Source organism: Myotis myotis, unplaced genomic scaffold, assembly GCF_014108235.1.
Source record: "Myotis myotis isolate mMyoMyo1 unplaced genomic scaffold, mMyoMyo1.p scaffold_m19_p_18, whole genome shotgun sequence".
In the NCBI taxonomy this organism is placed as follows: domain Eukaryota; kingdom Metazoa; phylum Chordata; class Mammalia; order Chiroptera; family Vespertilionidae; genus Myotis; species Myotis myotis.
In genome coordinates this window covers 20,740,523-20,755,221 of record NW_023416322.1, presented here as the reverse complement: position 1 = coordinate 20,755,221, position 14,699 = coordinate 20,740,523, and the positions used below count along the sequence as shown (strand labels likewise).

The 14,699-nt window shown below is 48.7% G+C and overlaps 2 protein-coding genes across 8 annotated transcripts in view; both read left to right on the top strand.

The window, feature by feature from the left end:
* CEP350 (centrosomal protein 350) overlaps positions 1 to 3,911 on the top strand; it is a 124,564-nt gene extending 120,653 nt beyond the window's left edge. For all 6 annotated transcript variants that reach the window (XM_036344490.1, XM_036344492.1, XM_036344487.1 and 3 more), the window contains one exon: positions 70 to 3,911. In XM_036344490.1, coding sequence (XP_036200383.1) covers positions 70 to 234 — 165 coding nt within the window. In that variant the 3' untranslated portion in view covers positions 235 to 3,911. The remainder of the gene's footprint in view (positions 1 to 69) is intronic.
* Positions 3,912 to 11,335: 7,424 nt separating this feature from the next.
* The window catches only part of QSOX1 (quiescin sulfhydryl oxidase 1), a 37,086-nt gene continuing 33,722 nt past the window's right edge, over positions 11,336 to 14,699 (top strand). For both annotated transcript variants that reach the window (XM_036342873.1, XM_036342871.1), the window contains exon 1: positions 11,336 to 11,684. In XM_036342873.1, the coding sequence (XP_036198766.1) occupies positions 11,420 to 11,684 (265 nt within the window). In that variant the 5' untranslated portion in view covers positions 11,336 to 11,419. The remainder of the gene's footprint in view (positions 11,685 to 14,699) is intronic.

The following is a 14,699-nucleotide window of genomic DNA, read 5'->3' as shown; positions in this document are numbered from 1 at the left end:
AAACCATCAAATATAATACATTTCCTAGCTTTTATGGTAACCCTAACCTTTGTGTTTTCTAAATTCTAGGTGCAGGAGCTCCATGAAGAGGAGGCACAGTGGGTGAACTATGATGAAGATGAGTTGTGTGTGAAGATGCAACTAGCTGATGGGATCTTTGAGACCTTGATCAGAGATACTATTGATGTTCTGAATCAAATCAGTGAAAAACAGGGGAGAGTGCTACTTGTGTGACATCTTGCAAATAAATGGAACACTGAGTGCTAACATGAGTCCTGGGCCTTTCTGCCTCCTGACACACACCCCATCTCCATCATAGCAAGAATGCTTCTGGACCTGGTACCTGTTCTCAAAGACTACTGGTTTGGAGCCCACGGGACAATGCGGTATATCTGGTATTACAGCCTCTGCCTTTAGAGACTGTCCACTGGATTAGTGTTGGTGTTTAGTAGGCAGGGTTGCACACCTGATGTGGACACGCAATATCTAATACTACACCTCTTGTTAGCATCCCTACTGGGTCTCAGATGAGGGCTGAAAACACCAGACTTACCTCGTAGCTTAGACTAGGGCATCACTTCTTGAGTCTGAAGTCAGACAGGAGAGGTATATAGATAAATGCATCCTAACATTTTTGAAATGTAATTCTGGTCTGTGATAGTCTCTAAACAGTATTAAGTCCTTAACCACTTCTGAATAGGCAAGTTTAATAGCAAGTGCCTATTTCACATCCTGGAGTTCCTTTCTCTTTGAAGACTATTCTCTTCCATTGTTGTAGTTGAGCAGCACCAAGTGGACTGTCACGTTAACAGAAACTAATAGTAGTCTTGCTTTCTGAGCACCATCTAAAGAATTGTAAATCTTTGCATTATTTTTAGTTTTCTCTATATGGGCATGAGAACAAAGAATGCCCCCACTAAAGACTGGGCTCAAAGGACCGATGCAGGGCTGGCTCTTTTGCCCCTTGCCTGCCCCGCACTGTTCTTCTCTTCTGAACCTCCGCTGCTGCTCCCAGAATCGCAGGCCCTCCAGACCATCTCAGGCATCCAGGCATGGCAACAGTGGAAGTCATTCATTGGCCTTCAGACTTTCAGCTCCATCCCTCCCCAAGAAATCAGAGACGCTGTTACTTGAATGATTTAGGAAATGAGTGTGTGCACCAAAGACAAAAAGATATTGTCTGTTGTTTGTGTGCTTGTTTTGTGCTATGGAACATTTTTTTAATTTATTTTAAGATAAATTATTAAGTTGAAAATGTGTGTCCCTACTCAGAAGCGAAAGATTCTTCTTATAATAGTTCTGCTTCCGTCTTGAAGCTTCTCTGGTTTGTGGTCTTTGCACAGGAATCCTCCAATTTTAACAAAACCACACACACATCAAAGAAGGCAGTTTAATTCAGTGAAGAAAAGACAGGCTTTTCCAAGATCACCTGCAATAGCAGGAATGAGATAACATGATTGAAAGACACTGTAAAGTTCAATTCTGCCTCTCTTGCAGCATTGCTTCTCACAACTGTTACCTGTATCTGAAAAATTACCTGAACTCCAGCTGCTACATTAGAGCATGTGCGATGCTCTCAGGACATCGGTGCCCTGCCTTCCTGACTGATTCCTCTTCCTCAGTCCTGTCCTTCAAGTACCTAGAAGAATGTGGATAATCTTAGGCGTGAATGTAAATGCCTTAATATTGAAGGTCCCAATTAGAAGCATGATGTAAGACATCCACTGCATTCCTATTCACAAATATCCTGGAATGTTATAGCTTCAGAATTCGTTAGAAAAACCCCAAAGATGGCGTATTCATTAAGTGTGCACGTTCGTTCATTTCTGCATCTTCTCTCCTGACTTGCCTTTGCGTCTCAGATGTTTCACTATGCACACTTCCATTCCTCTTGATTTCATCTTGTCATTATGAGAAACTTACCGAAATAACATTGGACTGTTTGCATTTTGCACAATGACTGGTGTGATAGCTCTTGACAAGTAAGGAAAGCACTGACTAAACGTGATTGGGTCTCGGGAAACGCTCCGATTGATGTATTGCCAGCATTTCTTCTGGGCTTTGAGGTGGACTCTGGTCTCATAGCCATAGAGAGCAAGTTGACTAAGAGAAGCGAGGGTCGCTTGGGGCTGTTGACCAGTGGAGTGGAGATGTGCTTCATGGGGCCAAGGAAAAGCAAAGGCCTTTTCTGTCCGCTTTGTGAGCTTTGGAAGACAGCACAACATCTTGTCTATATCCTTCAGCCGTTTGTAAGATAGCATTGTCCTTACAATACCTGAAACGTTACAGCTGCTGTTAATTTTTTGTAAAGGAATATAAAAACAATATAATAGGAATATAGGTTGTTTTTCTACATCCTTATAATTTGGAACTAAATCAATTTTTAATAAGAAAGTTTGTCTTTATTTTTTGTGGCATTATGATTCCAGAAAAGCAGAGAAATACTGTAAAGTCTGTGGAGTCAGCAGTCTGGGCTGAGAGTCCCCTGGTAAGAATGCTGCCAAGAATGTGGTGGCAGCAGCCCCACACGCTCCCGCTGTCTTCACCGGCCCAGGAGCCCTGGGCTCCAGATGAGAGCGATTCCTGACCAGTCTTACTCTTGGCTAAAAATGATTATCCATAGTTTGGTAGCAGAAAACAAAGGAATCTATAATTAGCAGGTTTCTTACTATTTTAACCATTTGGATATAATTGGAGGCGTTATAATTGTTAGGGTTGGAATGATAACTATGGATACCCAGCCACTTGTTCCATATTGGGATCTTTTTAATCAAGCTCTGCCTCTTAACCATGAACCTAAATACTCCCTCTTTGTAATCTTTGTTCCTCTCCCCACTCCCATCCTCTTTCACTTTCTTCATAATTCCTCTAAGAAAAAGATCTTTGCATCAGCAGTAATATCTTTTAGAATAGCACTCAGAATTTAGTAGTAAACCAACATATAGGCTTCAGATTTATTTCTGAGTCCAAAACAATTTGTGCTATCCAGGGTGCTTAGCTCTGGGTTAAACAAGTACAGGGTATAGATTCCCTCTTCAGGTCTAAACAGGAATTTTTACTCTAGGGAAAAGTGGGAAGAGCTCAAAAGTAGTTAACAAAGAAGGTAATTTGTTTTTCTTTTATCTAAAAGAAAAGAAAATCCCTTCTGTGACTACAGGTCTCTGAGAAATTATCTTTCAGAAGAGATTTCATTGCTCATAAGAGTGTTGTGGCCTATTGATAAAAACAATTTTGTTCACTTTCTTGTCTTGAAAAAAAGTGGCCTTAGCTTTTTGCAATACTTGAATAAAGTGTGTACTCGCACAGCATTAGAGACATAACTTTCCGTAAGAAGTTCAAACTTACATCTTCTTTTACTACCTTAACAATACTAGTGAATAAAACATTAATTCAAAGAGCAAGTGATAGAAACTACAATGATGTTTAATGCAAATTGTAGGAATTTACATGTTTACAAATCATCTTAAACTGGTTGTGCAGCAATTGAATAAAATATCTTTGTATTATAAAAATGTGAAGAAAACAATGTAAACTGATGTAAAGGAGGTACTGTCATTTTAATTAACCTATGTTTAATAGCTTTTCCTTCCGGACTTTGCAAAGCCTTCTCGGGAAACACACTGCAAAGCGTTCTCTGGGAGGCCTGGCCTCCGCGTGTGTACTGTATCGTGCAGACATGAAAAACAAACCCGTTTACTGTGTATGTGTAAATAGCCTGGTCATCAGGTCGTTTTCAGCCAATAGTCACATCCAGTGCAACTTTGCACACAAGACTTAGGGTGTGGTTTGTATGTATGATCTGTAAAATAACTGGGATGAATTCCCATGTACACCTATGTAAATAGATTTGTTAACTGAAATGTACTTTAAGAAAAGATAAAAATCTGTAAATAAACTGATTTATAAATTAAGTTCATGTCAGTTGTTCACTTTTTCATGATTTAGAGTCAAGTTTAGAAAGCTAGTCATCCCAAAATACACTTAATTTTGCTTTCTCTGGGTAGTAGAGCACCTGTGCTTGGGCCGTAGCATAAGGTGAGCAGTGTGTGGGAGCTACTTACTCTGCACAGGAATGCCTGGCCCCACACAGGGAACAGTCCTACGTTCATCACTCAGGCGGTCAGCACATCTTCCTGTCTGAGCACTGTGCTGAGTGCTGGGGGCAGCAAAGATGGAATCGTGGCTGGGACTAGCAGTTGGTTGTGGCTAATTCGCCACATTGGTGTGGGCCTGGGCCCGCTTGGCGGGGCCCAGTTGCGGGTGGGTTCTTGTGATTGTGTCCATTTCTGTACCTGAGGTAAACTTTTTTTTCAATCCTCACTTGATTTTTTTCCATTGATATTCAGAAAGAATGGAAGACAGAGGGAAGAACAGATAGAAACATCGATGTGAGAGAAACACATCAATTGGTTGCCTCTTGCACGCACTCGGCCAGGGCCCCAGGCCGGGGAGGAGCTTGCAACCAAGGTACGTGCCCTTCGGTCCGCAGGCCGACGCTCTATCCACTGAGCCAAACCGGCTAGGGCTGAAGTGGATTTTTATGTTCCTTTCTGTGGTGGACCCACAGGGCAATTATGACAACTTGCTGAGCACGTTAGGTTACTTTGTGTTTTAGTGTTGTTGTTTTTTATGATTCTTTGTTATAGGCAATGGATATGAGTGATTTTTATTCCATCCACAGATGTCTTCACAGTCCCTTAGTCTTCCTGCGAGCCTTACCACCAACCCCAGGAGGCTGACAGTGCTCTGGGATGGGGTCCTGGGGGACAAGTTTTAGGCTTCTTTCATAACTGGTCTCATCGCACCAAATCTCTCACCCCTCCTGGTAGCCAGGCTGTGCGGCCGAGGTTAAATGGCAGATCCGTGTCGTCCAGGGAAGAGGCCAGCATGTGCTGTGCAGTTGCTGAGAATAGACAACAGCACCCACGCTCCAGTGGCACAGGATTTACTTATAACAGAGAGAGCCAACATGATCCGGCCCCATAATGATGCATTGACCCCCGTGGCCAGACACCTGCCGGGTCTGAAATACAGAAGCTGAGGGCGTGCCCGAGGGCCATGCCACCTGCACCTAAGCGGAACGAGGAGCACACGGTGAGTCAGCAGGAAGGCTTCCCACACAGGCGGCCGCCCGCACGGAGCTCTTGGTAAGTGTCCCAGGCCAAGGCCGGTTCTGCTCATGACCTTTCGCAGCAGGAATGAGAACTGAGAAACTGACAAGTCTGAAAGGTTCGGGTAGAGTCCTGGCACCCATCCCTACCCCGATCGGGTCACTGCGCATCCCCTCTCCAGTGCCGCGAGGGATCATTGATTCTCTGGAGAAATGGAACCCGGGAGGCCCTAAGCTGGCGAACACAGTACAGCACAAAAATGAGGCAACAGCAAGAAGACTGGAGGACCCTCTGGACAAATGGAATGGCCTTGCAGGAAAGACCTATAATTACTCTCATCTGGAGACTCCTCCAGAGTACACGGTCGCTTGCTACCTTATCCCCTTCCAGTGAAGTTGAACAAGAATATCCTTTAAAAATACATGTTATGCCCTGGCTGGTGTAGTTCAGTGGTTAGAGTGTCAGCCCAAGCACCAAAGGGTCTCAGGTTTGATTCCCAGTCAAGTACACCTACCTCAGTTGCAGGTTCAATCCCCGATGTGTCTCTCTCACATCGATGTTTCTCTCTCTCTCTCCCTGGCCCTCACCCCCTTCCACTCTCTCTAAAAAGTCAATGGGAAAAATATCCGTGGGTGAGGATTAACAAAAAAAAAAAAAAAAAAAAAAAAAAAAACAAGCACATTTCTTGCATGTGTCTCCCTACCTGAAAAATGCATGTCAGGAAATTCGAAGCCACACTTTTTGTTCCAAACACATTCCAGAATTCTGAGTTCCCACAACACAAAGGGGCATGTGTGATGACCCATTTGAAGTAAGTCAAAATATTTTTTAAAATAATAATCACTGCCCTAGCTGGTTTGGCTCAGTGGATAGAGCGTTGGCCTGGGGACTGAAGGGTCCCAGGTTCAATTCCAGCCAAGGGCACATGCCCGGGTTGCAGGCTTGATGCACAGTAGGGGCCCTGTGGGAGGCAGCCGATCAATGATTCTCTCTCATTATTGATGTTTCTATCTCTCCCTCCCTCTCCCTTCCTTTCTGAAATCAATTAAGAAATATATTTTAAAAATAAATAAAAATAATAATCACCTAAATAACTTCCCTAACTGCTCTGTCAGTGTTGTTGCTGCTATTTTGAGAAAATCAAATGATTAGTTGAGCGAAATGGAATTAGAACTCCACATTCCTTCTGCAGGTCTCAAGGTTGAGTTTCCTCACTTAGAGAAAAGCATTCACTCAGGAGCTGCAATATTGATAATTCCTGCACCATTTCCCAAGCCTGTGGCCCGCTCCCCTTGGAGGTTAATAATAATAGTAAGCAACATGACTGAGTATTTACTCTTGTTGGTTGCCATTCTAAGCGTTTTACTTCTGAGTATTTACATGTCTGAAACAGATACTATCAGTGGACCCATTTAACAGACAAAACAACTGAGGCATGGGGAGGGTAATTAACCTGCCCAATATCATTCAGCTAGCAAGTGGTAGCGCTGGATTGGAATCCAGACAATGGATCAAGAACTCTTGTGTTGCCTCTGTCCAAAGACGAGCACCAGTATTAGGTCTCAGATCCAAAGAAAACAAGCCGAGAAGAGAGAAGACTCCTGAGGTCTGCAGCCATGAGGACCACATAAGTTCAATTCCTGTCTATGAACTCACAGCCATATCTGCTTTCAGAGGGCAACGGAAGGAATGGCAGCTTCAACATCCTGTTTAGAAATCCCTGGTGCTTTCCTCCTCAGTCCCACCCACGGCAGCCTTTGAGTTGAAAGGCAGCCTTTGTTTCTCAATAAGGACATTAAATACTTATCAAATAAGGGTCTCTATTTAGCCCCCCAAAATTACCTACCCGAACCAATTTGCATATCTATGGATTTGTGTGTGTGGTGCCATCACTATTAGCAAAGGGGAAGGCCACAGGCACAGCTTGCAGGGAGAATTTTAGAGGATAGCGGAGAATTCTGAAGGTGGAGGCTTGGTCTGCCAGGTTCCAGGACCCAGGAGGGCACTGGCTCCCCACAGCCCACAGGTCCAGTGGCAGGGACCACCTGGACCACATCCCTCCAGCTCAGCACTGCCAACACTTTGATTTTAGCACGTGAGACCCCTGTCGGACTTCTGACCCGCAGAACTGTAAGGCGATAAACTTGTGTTTTTTAAGACACAAAGTTTGGGATAACTTGTTGCTGCAGCAACAGAAGATGGATTCCTGTGGCTTCAACTAAAAGCCGAAAGAAGAAAGTGTTTCAAGGATGGAGCCATCCACTGTGTGGAAGGCGGAGTGAGGTTGAGCAAGAGGAAGAGGTGTGAGCACTGGGTGGGGCGCCAGGGAGCAGGTTGCGAACCTTGGCGGGCAGTTTCAGCCGAGTGGTGAGGTCAGAAGCCAAACAGGAGTGGGCTGAGGAGTGAAGGGCAGGGCGAGGAAGTGGAGGCGGGAGCGCAGACAAGTCTGTTGTGAAGCTTGGCTGTGGAGAGAGCGAAGGAAATGGGGCCAGCACCGGAAAGAGGATGTTCATCGGGAGTTCCATTTTGTCGGTGTTCAGGGGGAGCCAGAGGACACGTTTGTTCGCTGGAGAAACCCATCTAGTGGAGACCGAAGTTAGCTTTGCAAGGGCGGGTGGAGGGGGATCAGGAGCAAAGTCCCTGAGCGATGAGAGGGCCCTGACCCAGAGCCCAGGGGGAAGGGTTGGCCTTGATGGGACGAAGGAGCTGGGAGCCAAGGTGAGCACAGGTGCAAGGTTGATGGGAGGAAAGGGAGCTCTTGTCTGATGGCTTCTATTTTGTCATCAAAACGACTGAAGGGACGTTTCTTGTGAGGATAGGAGGCTGTTGGAGGTTCAAAGAGACAGAAAAAGATATGAAATGGTTTATCTTGGAACATGGGAAGCCACCAGATTGCAGAGGTAGAACAGCATGGCTTCAGGCCTTTGTTGTGTCCTTCCCTCCCCAGCTCCTTCCGGCACCGGGACTGTGAGTGGTCTGTTGGGTCCAGGGTGGGCTCTGGAGTATGTTACTTCCTAGACACATAACCCGGAGCAGCTTTCTTAGCCTGCCGGAGCCTCATTCCTTTACCACCCCCGCCCCCCCCCCCCCACCTCTGTAAGTTAACCGTTAACCCCATGAACCCCCGCCAGCAAGCCCTTTGAATGTGCCTTCACTTTCCTCCGTGCCCGACCCACACAGACTCCGGGTCCTCTTTTGTGGCTCTCAGGACTGGTTTTCTATCCAACCTCAGCTTGGGCAGGTGCGTCAGGAAGACCTCGAGGTGAGTTGTGAAGGGACAAAGCAAAGGTCCCTTCTCTGTTGCTGGGCATTTGCCTCCCGGCTACATGCCTCTCTGATCCTCGTTGCAAATGAGTAAGTGGCAGGTCACTTGATGCTCTGCTAGGGGATGACATATTTCACCCCAAACGATGGTGTTGCTCATAATAATTACCTGTATTTGTGTACAAGCTGCATTCCTCTCGCCATCTACCTCATTTTTGGTTAACCGGCTCCCCAGTTCCCTCTCTTAGGTCATGCATAATGCACGAATGAATCACAAGTGGCACAGTCAGCAGGCTCCTACCTCAGCCCCCTCACCTGTAAATGTGGGATGATAATGCCACCAGCCTCAGGGAGCTGGTGTGAGGGTTACGTGAGTGATATCTGTACGTGCTTAGAAAAGCAGGTGCAAAGTTTCAGCTAATGCTGTTACTGTTCTCATTGGACTCATCTTGGCCCACTGTCCTACAGCTTGAGGAAGGGGAGCGGGGGACCTGGGTAGGTACTCCTAAGTGCCCCCAGTTTCAACGCTTTCCTCAGCACTCTTTCCCTCTCTGTACCCCATTCCTGAGTAGATTTCCTTCTCGGCCACCTTTTCATCCCAAGAAGCTTCTGGAAGGGCAAGCAGGGCAAATTGTGATTCTTGTATTTTCTGCTCTCAGTTCTAGACCAGTGGCTTTCAAATGGTGACATGGGGAGCCCTGGGGTTCCAAGAAGCCCCAAAGACCACAGAAAGAGGGACTCACTCTAGGTCACACCTTCAGCTTGCTTTTGCCTGTTTAAGCCAGAGGTTCTCAACCTGTGGGTCGAGACCCCTTTGGCGGTTGAACGACCCTTTCACAGGGGTCGCCTAAGACCATCCTGCATATCAGATATTTACATTACGATTCTTAACAGTAGCAACATTACAGTTAAGAAGTAGCAACGAAAATAATTTTATGGTTGGGTCACAACATGAGGAACTGTATTTAAAGGGCCAGAAGGTTGAGAGCCACTGGTTTAAGCTTCCCTTCAAGATTCTATTTAGCCCTAGCCAGTTTGGCTCAGTGGATATAGCATCGGCCTGCGGACTGAAGGGTCCCGGGTTCGATTCCGGTCAAGGACACATTCCAGGTTGCAGGCTCGATCCCCAGTAGGGGGTGTGCAGGAGGCAGCCAATCAATGATTCTCTCTCATCATTGATATCTCTCTCTCTCTCTCTCTCTCTCTCTCCCCCTTCCTCTCTAAAATCAATTAAAGAAGAATTTTTAAAAAAAGAATTAAAAAATAAAAAAGATTACATTTAAACAAAGGTTTCCGAGAATAAAAAGTCAAAAATCCCTGTTCCAAGATATTGGAGCCCCAGATTTTATAACTCTCAGTTTCTTTGGCCCCATTGCCAAGAAAGGATCTCTAATCTATTCAAGCAGTTTGTATTCTTTTCCATTTCTGACACCGAAACAGATATGTGAACAAGCGCATCTTTGTGTACTCATCCAGGGTGTCTTTCTCAGCCGGGCATGCTTAGCAGACATTGTCTCCTTAATTATCAGGCCCCTGGGGGAAAGAGCTACTGCTTAACAATGAAGACATTGGAAGGCATTTGACTTTTGCTGGCACCTGATCCAGCCCCTGGAATCCAAGGTTACTAGAGGACCATCTGTCCTAATGACCCTGGGCCAGGCCTGGTCTCAGTGGCTGCTAGAAGTGCGGGAAGTGGGGAGCCAGTATCTGGAGTTGGCTGGAGGAGTTGGGGAGGTACTAACACTCCATCCGGTCAATAGGTAATTTTTTTGTGTAGCTCGAGACTGCGCACAGAGAAGAGGAACACAGGAAGGCAACAAAAGCCCCAACCTCCAGACTTCTCCCCGGAGCTCCCTCATCCCAGATTGCCACAAGGCTTCCTCCAACACTGCGTTTGGGTCTTTGGCTCGAATGTTACCGCATTCAAAATGGGGTTCTGAGCATCCTGGCCCTCTTCCAACCATGCCCTTTTCCAAAGAGCAAGAAACTCATGGGCCAAGGGGATGTGCCCATCCAAGCTCCTGCTCCTCACTCCTCAGATCATACTGTGGTTCCCGAGACCCTAGAACTCACCGCCCCAATAGCACCAGGCCAGCTTCTACCAGAGAGATTGCATCAGCTTTGCCCAGGTCTATCTATCCTCTTGAGGGGCCAAGGAGTGACTATGCGCAGGAGGTGTGGATGGGTTGCAGACAGGGGTGTTACAGGATCTAGGCTGTGCAGACAGGGAAGTTACAGGCCCCCTGAAGTATGGGAAAGGGCTGAGCGGTCACGGGCCTCAGGCGGTGTGGACACTTCTGATCCCTGTGGGAGTCATGGTGGTCAGAGACTCAGCGCCTGTCCTACCACCGGTCCGTCTTCTCTCCCACCTGTTTTTTTTTTTTTAAATAAATTTTATTGATAGAGAGTTAGAAACATCGATGAGAGAGAAACATCGATCAGCTGCCTCCTGCACACCTCCTACTGGGGATGTGCCCGCAACCCAGGTACATGCCCCTGACCGGAATAGAACCTGGGACCTTTCAGTCCGCAGGCCGACGCTCTATCCACTGAACCAAACCGGTTTCGGCCTCTCCCACCTGTTTTTAATTTACTACATCTGATCGCTTATTCCAACTCATTTTCGGTTGGATACAGGGCCTGTGAGAAGCCAAAAGACCTCCCCAAGTCCCTAGCAGCTGCGCGGACGCCCCACTCCTTCCATTGGGGGGGGTGGGGGCTCCAGGGCCTGGGCTGCGCTACCCGCTTCCTTGGATCCAAGGCGGGACGGGGCTAGCGCGCCTCCGAGGCTTCGGTAAACCGCGAAGGGGGCGCTCGCGGTCCAGACTGGGCTCAGGCACGTGGGTGCGTAGGTCCCGCCCCGCCCACTGGCCGCGGGAGGGGCAGGGCGACGAAGCGCGGGGCCTGAGCGGCGGGGGGCGGGGCCGGGCGGCGGGGGCGGGGCCAAGTAGCTCCTCCCACGGGACGGAGGCAGGAGGTGCGGCGGCGCCAACCAGCACCAACTCATCCGAAACTTGCGCGCAGTGGTGGGCGCAGCGCGGAGGATGGGTTGGTGCGGCCGCGGCTCGGGGCCGCCGCCGTCGCTGCTGCTGCTGCTGCTGCTGCTGCCGGCGGTGCCCGGCGCTGGCGCGGCCCCGCGCTCGGCGCTCTACGCGCCGTCCGACCCGCTGACGCTGCTGCAGGCGGACTCGGTGCACCGCGCCCTGCAGGACTCCCGCAGCGCCTGGGCCGTGGAGTTCTTTGCCTCCTGGTGCGGCCACTGCATTGCCTTCGCCCCAACGTGGAAGGCGCTGGCCAACGACGTCAAAGGTGAGAAGCCGGGGCCGGAGGGAAGGCCCGCACCCGAGGCGCCGCCGGGCCGACGCTCCCCACCCACCTGCCCCGCCGAGGGCCCTCCCCCTCGACCCGCTTCCCCCGGCCCGGCACCTCCGCCCACCTCTTCCTCTCCGCCTCTCCCACTTCCCCCGTTTCACATCCCCCCACTCCCTGGTTGCGCCCTCCCTTCTCTGTCCTCCCTGGCCCCTGTCTGAGCTTCTCTCCGTCCCCCCCAACCTCGCGGCCTGGGCCCCCCGACCGGCCCTGCTTCCCCGTCCGCCCTTTCCCGCTGACTGCCCCATCCCTGCGGCGGGGTCTCCTTTGTTCCTTCGCGGCTGACACCTTAGGGCTTCCTCCGGGCCAGCCCGTGGCAGTCAGTTCCCGTCCTCTTCTTGCGCAGGCAGCCCGTCGCCTGCCCGTCCGGTTCCCCAGCTGCTGTGGGTCGGTGCTGGGAGAACAGGCGTTGACACTCACTCTGGCCCCCTTCCTCTTGGCCCCCCTCATGGGGGGTTGACCCAGCTGGTACGCGGACGTCCCTTCTCAGCTTTACCTTTGAGGCCGTTTTCCTGGGCCCGTTCCAGGCCTGCTGCCTCCAGCTCTTCAGCTCCTGGGCCACCTCCTGCTCTCTTCCCCCGGTCCAGGCACCCTCTCACGCCCTTCTGCTTTACCCCCGTGAGCCCTGAGGCCGGACTGAAGGCAGCGGGTTAGCCTGTGCCTGGCCCTTCCTCCACTCTAACCATATTGCTTTGATTCAAAAAGCCCCATCCATTGTGGGAAACGCCATTCATTTACTAACAGCCCGAGGGGTAGAGCGAAAAGAAGGCCCCTATGTGTAGGGAGTGAAAGGCGTGCTCTGCTATAGAAATGTTAACATTTTTGAAAACTGAAGACTTAGAGCCGAGGGAATACGGTGATTATAATAGTAATTCATATTTACTGAGTGCTGAGTACATGTCGGACATCTTCCTAAGCGCTTGCCAGACATTATCTCCGAGTTTCCACAGTTTAAAGGCCGCTGTGGTGTCACACATCTGCCCGAGCCGGTGGTATTTGGGGGGCAGGAGTGGCTTGGTGGTAGTGATTTGCTTCTGATTTGCTGCCTCTGAATAGAGCTACTTCCTGACGCTAGGGCCTAGCAGGGCTCCTCATCATTGATGGTCATTGAATGAGGACTGTGGGCATCGTAAGAAACAGGCCTCTTTCTTGGAAAGAGGAGAATTGGAACTACTGTTCCCCTGCTGTGCCCTTGGTATTTTTTTGTTTAATATACACTCAGCTGTTGGTGGTCGAATAGCTCTTTTGGAGGTGGTTTTCAAACTCAGACCACCTCTTCCATGAGTAGCTTGGACAGTGGTTCCCGAAGAAACCATATGGTCCAGGGAAGTTCTTTCTAAACGAAACCAATAAACCATTTTCCCTCCAGTTTACATGTAGACACTTGTCTGCATGCCTCTCTGGTCCCATCGCCTGAGTGGGCCATTTCTCAGCAGCTCTCCACGCTGTTTCAGTGATGTCAGCACATCTGATTAGGAGGCAGGAAGAATGTTGAACGTGGAATTGGAACCCATTAGGGGTGTAGGGGACTTTGTGGGCCTGAACATCGTAAAAATCCCGAGATCAGTTTCCACGTTGAGGCTATAGGTCTTTAGCGGCCGCAGATGGACTCAACCTAGAAGAGTCTTGTATCCTGAAGAGTCTCATATCCTGAGAGGCTTAACTTCCAGCTGACTCAGGTGTTTGGCCTCTTGCAAGCCAGACTTTTCCAGTGGATTGCACAGCAGGTACTGACCCAACCTACTTCTGGATCAGGGTTGCCACTTCCAAAGGGGGTCTGTTCCCCAGTTCATGGAATGACAGTCCCTAAAAAAAAAAAGCCAAAAGCAAAATGTAACATCAGAAAGGAAAATGGGAGCATTGAAGTCTGTAGAGGTGAGAGATGTAGGTAGACAGTGGGTGTCCTGTGAGTGGTGGGAGTGAGGCAGCCCCCTAAGCAAGATCACGTCAGGAAGGTCACTGGCCGCCTGCAATGGTGGAGAAGGCCCCCCTCCAAGCCCACAGCGTGTTTCCTGGTGAGGCCTTGCCGAGAAGCCAGGTTGCTCTCCCCTCATCTTTGTCCTGAGGTTCCTTGCGAAAGTTTGGTTGTGGGCCAGCAAAGGGCTGCTCTCACACCACCCTGGGCCACGGAGGGTGGCCCCTGGCCTCTGCCCCCTGCGCATGGTGTGTGTATCTAGGGTAGGAGCAGCAAGACTATGGAAGGTTGTGGGGGGAGAGAAGAATTTTGCAACCCTGTCCAGCTGGCCTCAGGCATTCAATCTGACTGGCTAGGGCTCATTTCTTCAGGGACTTGTGGGGTAGGTTCTCTGGGGCAGAGCACTGAGGACCTGGCTCACCTCTTTCTAGTCCGGAGCATCTCTTCTTTGCCTGACGTATGTTTGGGAAATTGATTGTGTTATTTTAGACCTTCCTTACTCTTCACCGGCTAATCAGTCAGCAAATATTTGTTGAGTGACCTCTGTGTACGAAGCATAGTTTGCATGGCATTTGCGGGAAATGAGCTACACACGGCAGGAGAACTGGCACCAGGAAGAAGCGGTGTTTGAAAAGGGCCAACAGCTGCTCCGTCGTTTCTTTTGCCTTTTCTTTTTTAAAGATTTTTAAAATTCTTATCTGAGGACATGGTTTCCTTTTCTTTTATTTATTTATTTTTATAAGTATTTAACTTTTAATGTAGGTAACAGTTTCACAACAAATTGAACTAACATGACATTGGATACTTGTCAATAACCTTTTGAACAATAAGGAAAAATTAATTACTATCAAAATAATGTGTAAAATTCAAGTGATTCAAATGCCACAACTTAAAACATTTTTCACTTTAGAATCAGATACTCTAATTGTTTCAAACAAACAGTATTTTGGACTATTTAATGAAATAAGATAATTTTTCTCTCTCTTTTCTTTTCTGAGTTAGGGTGGGCTCTAGACCCAGTGCTGGTATCTTTTTTTCTC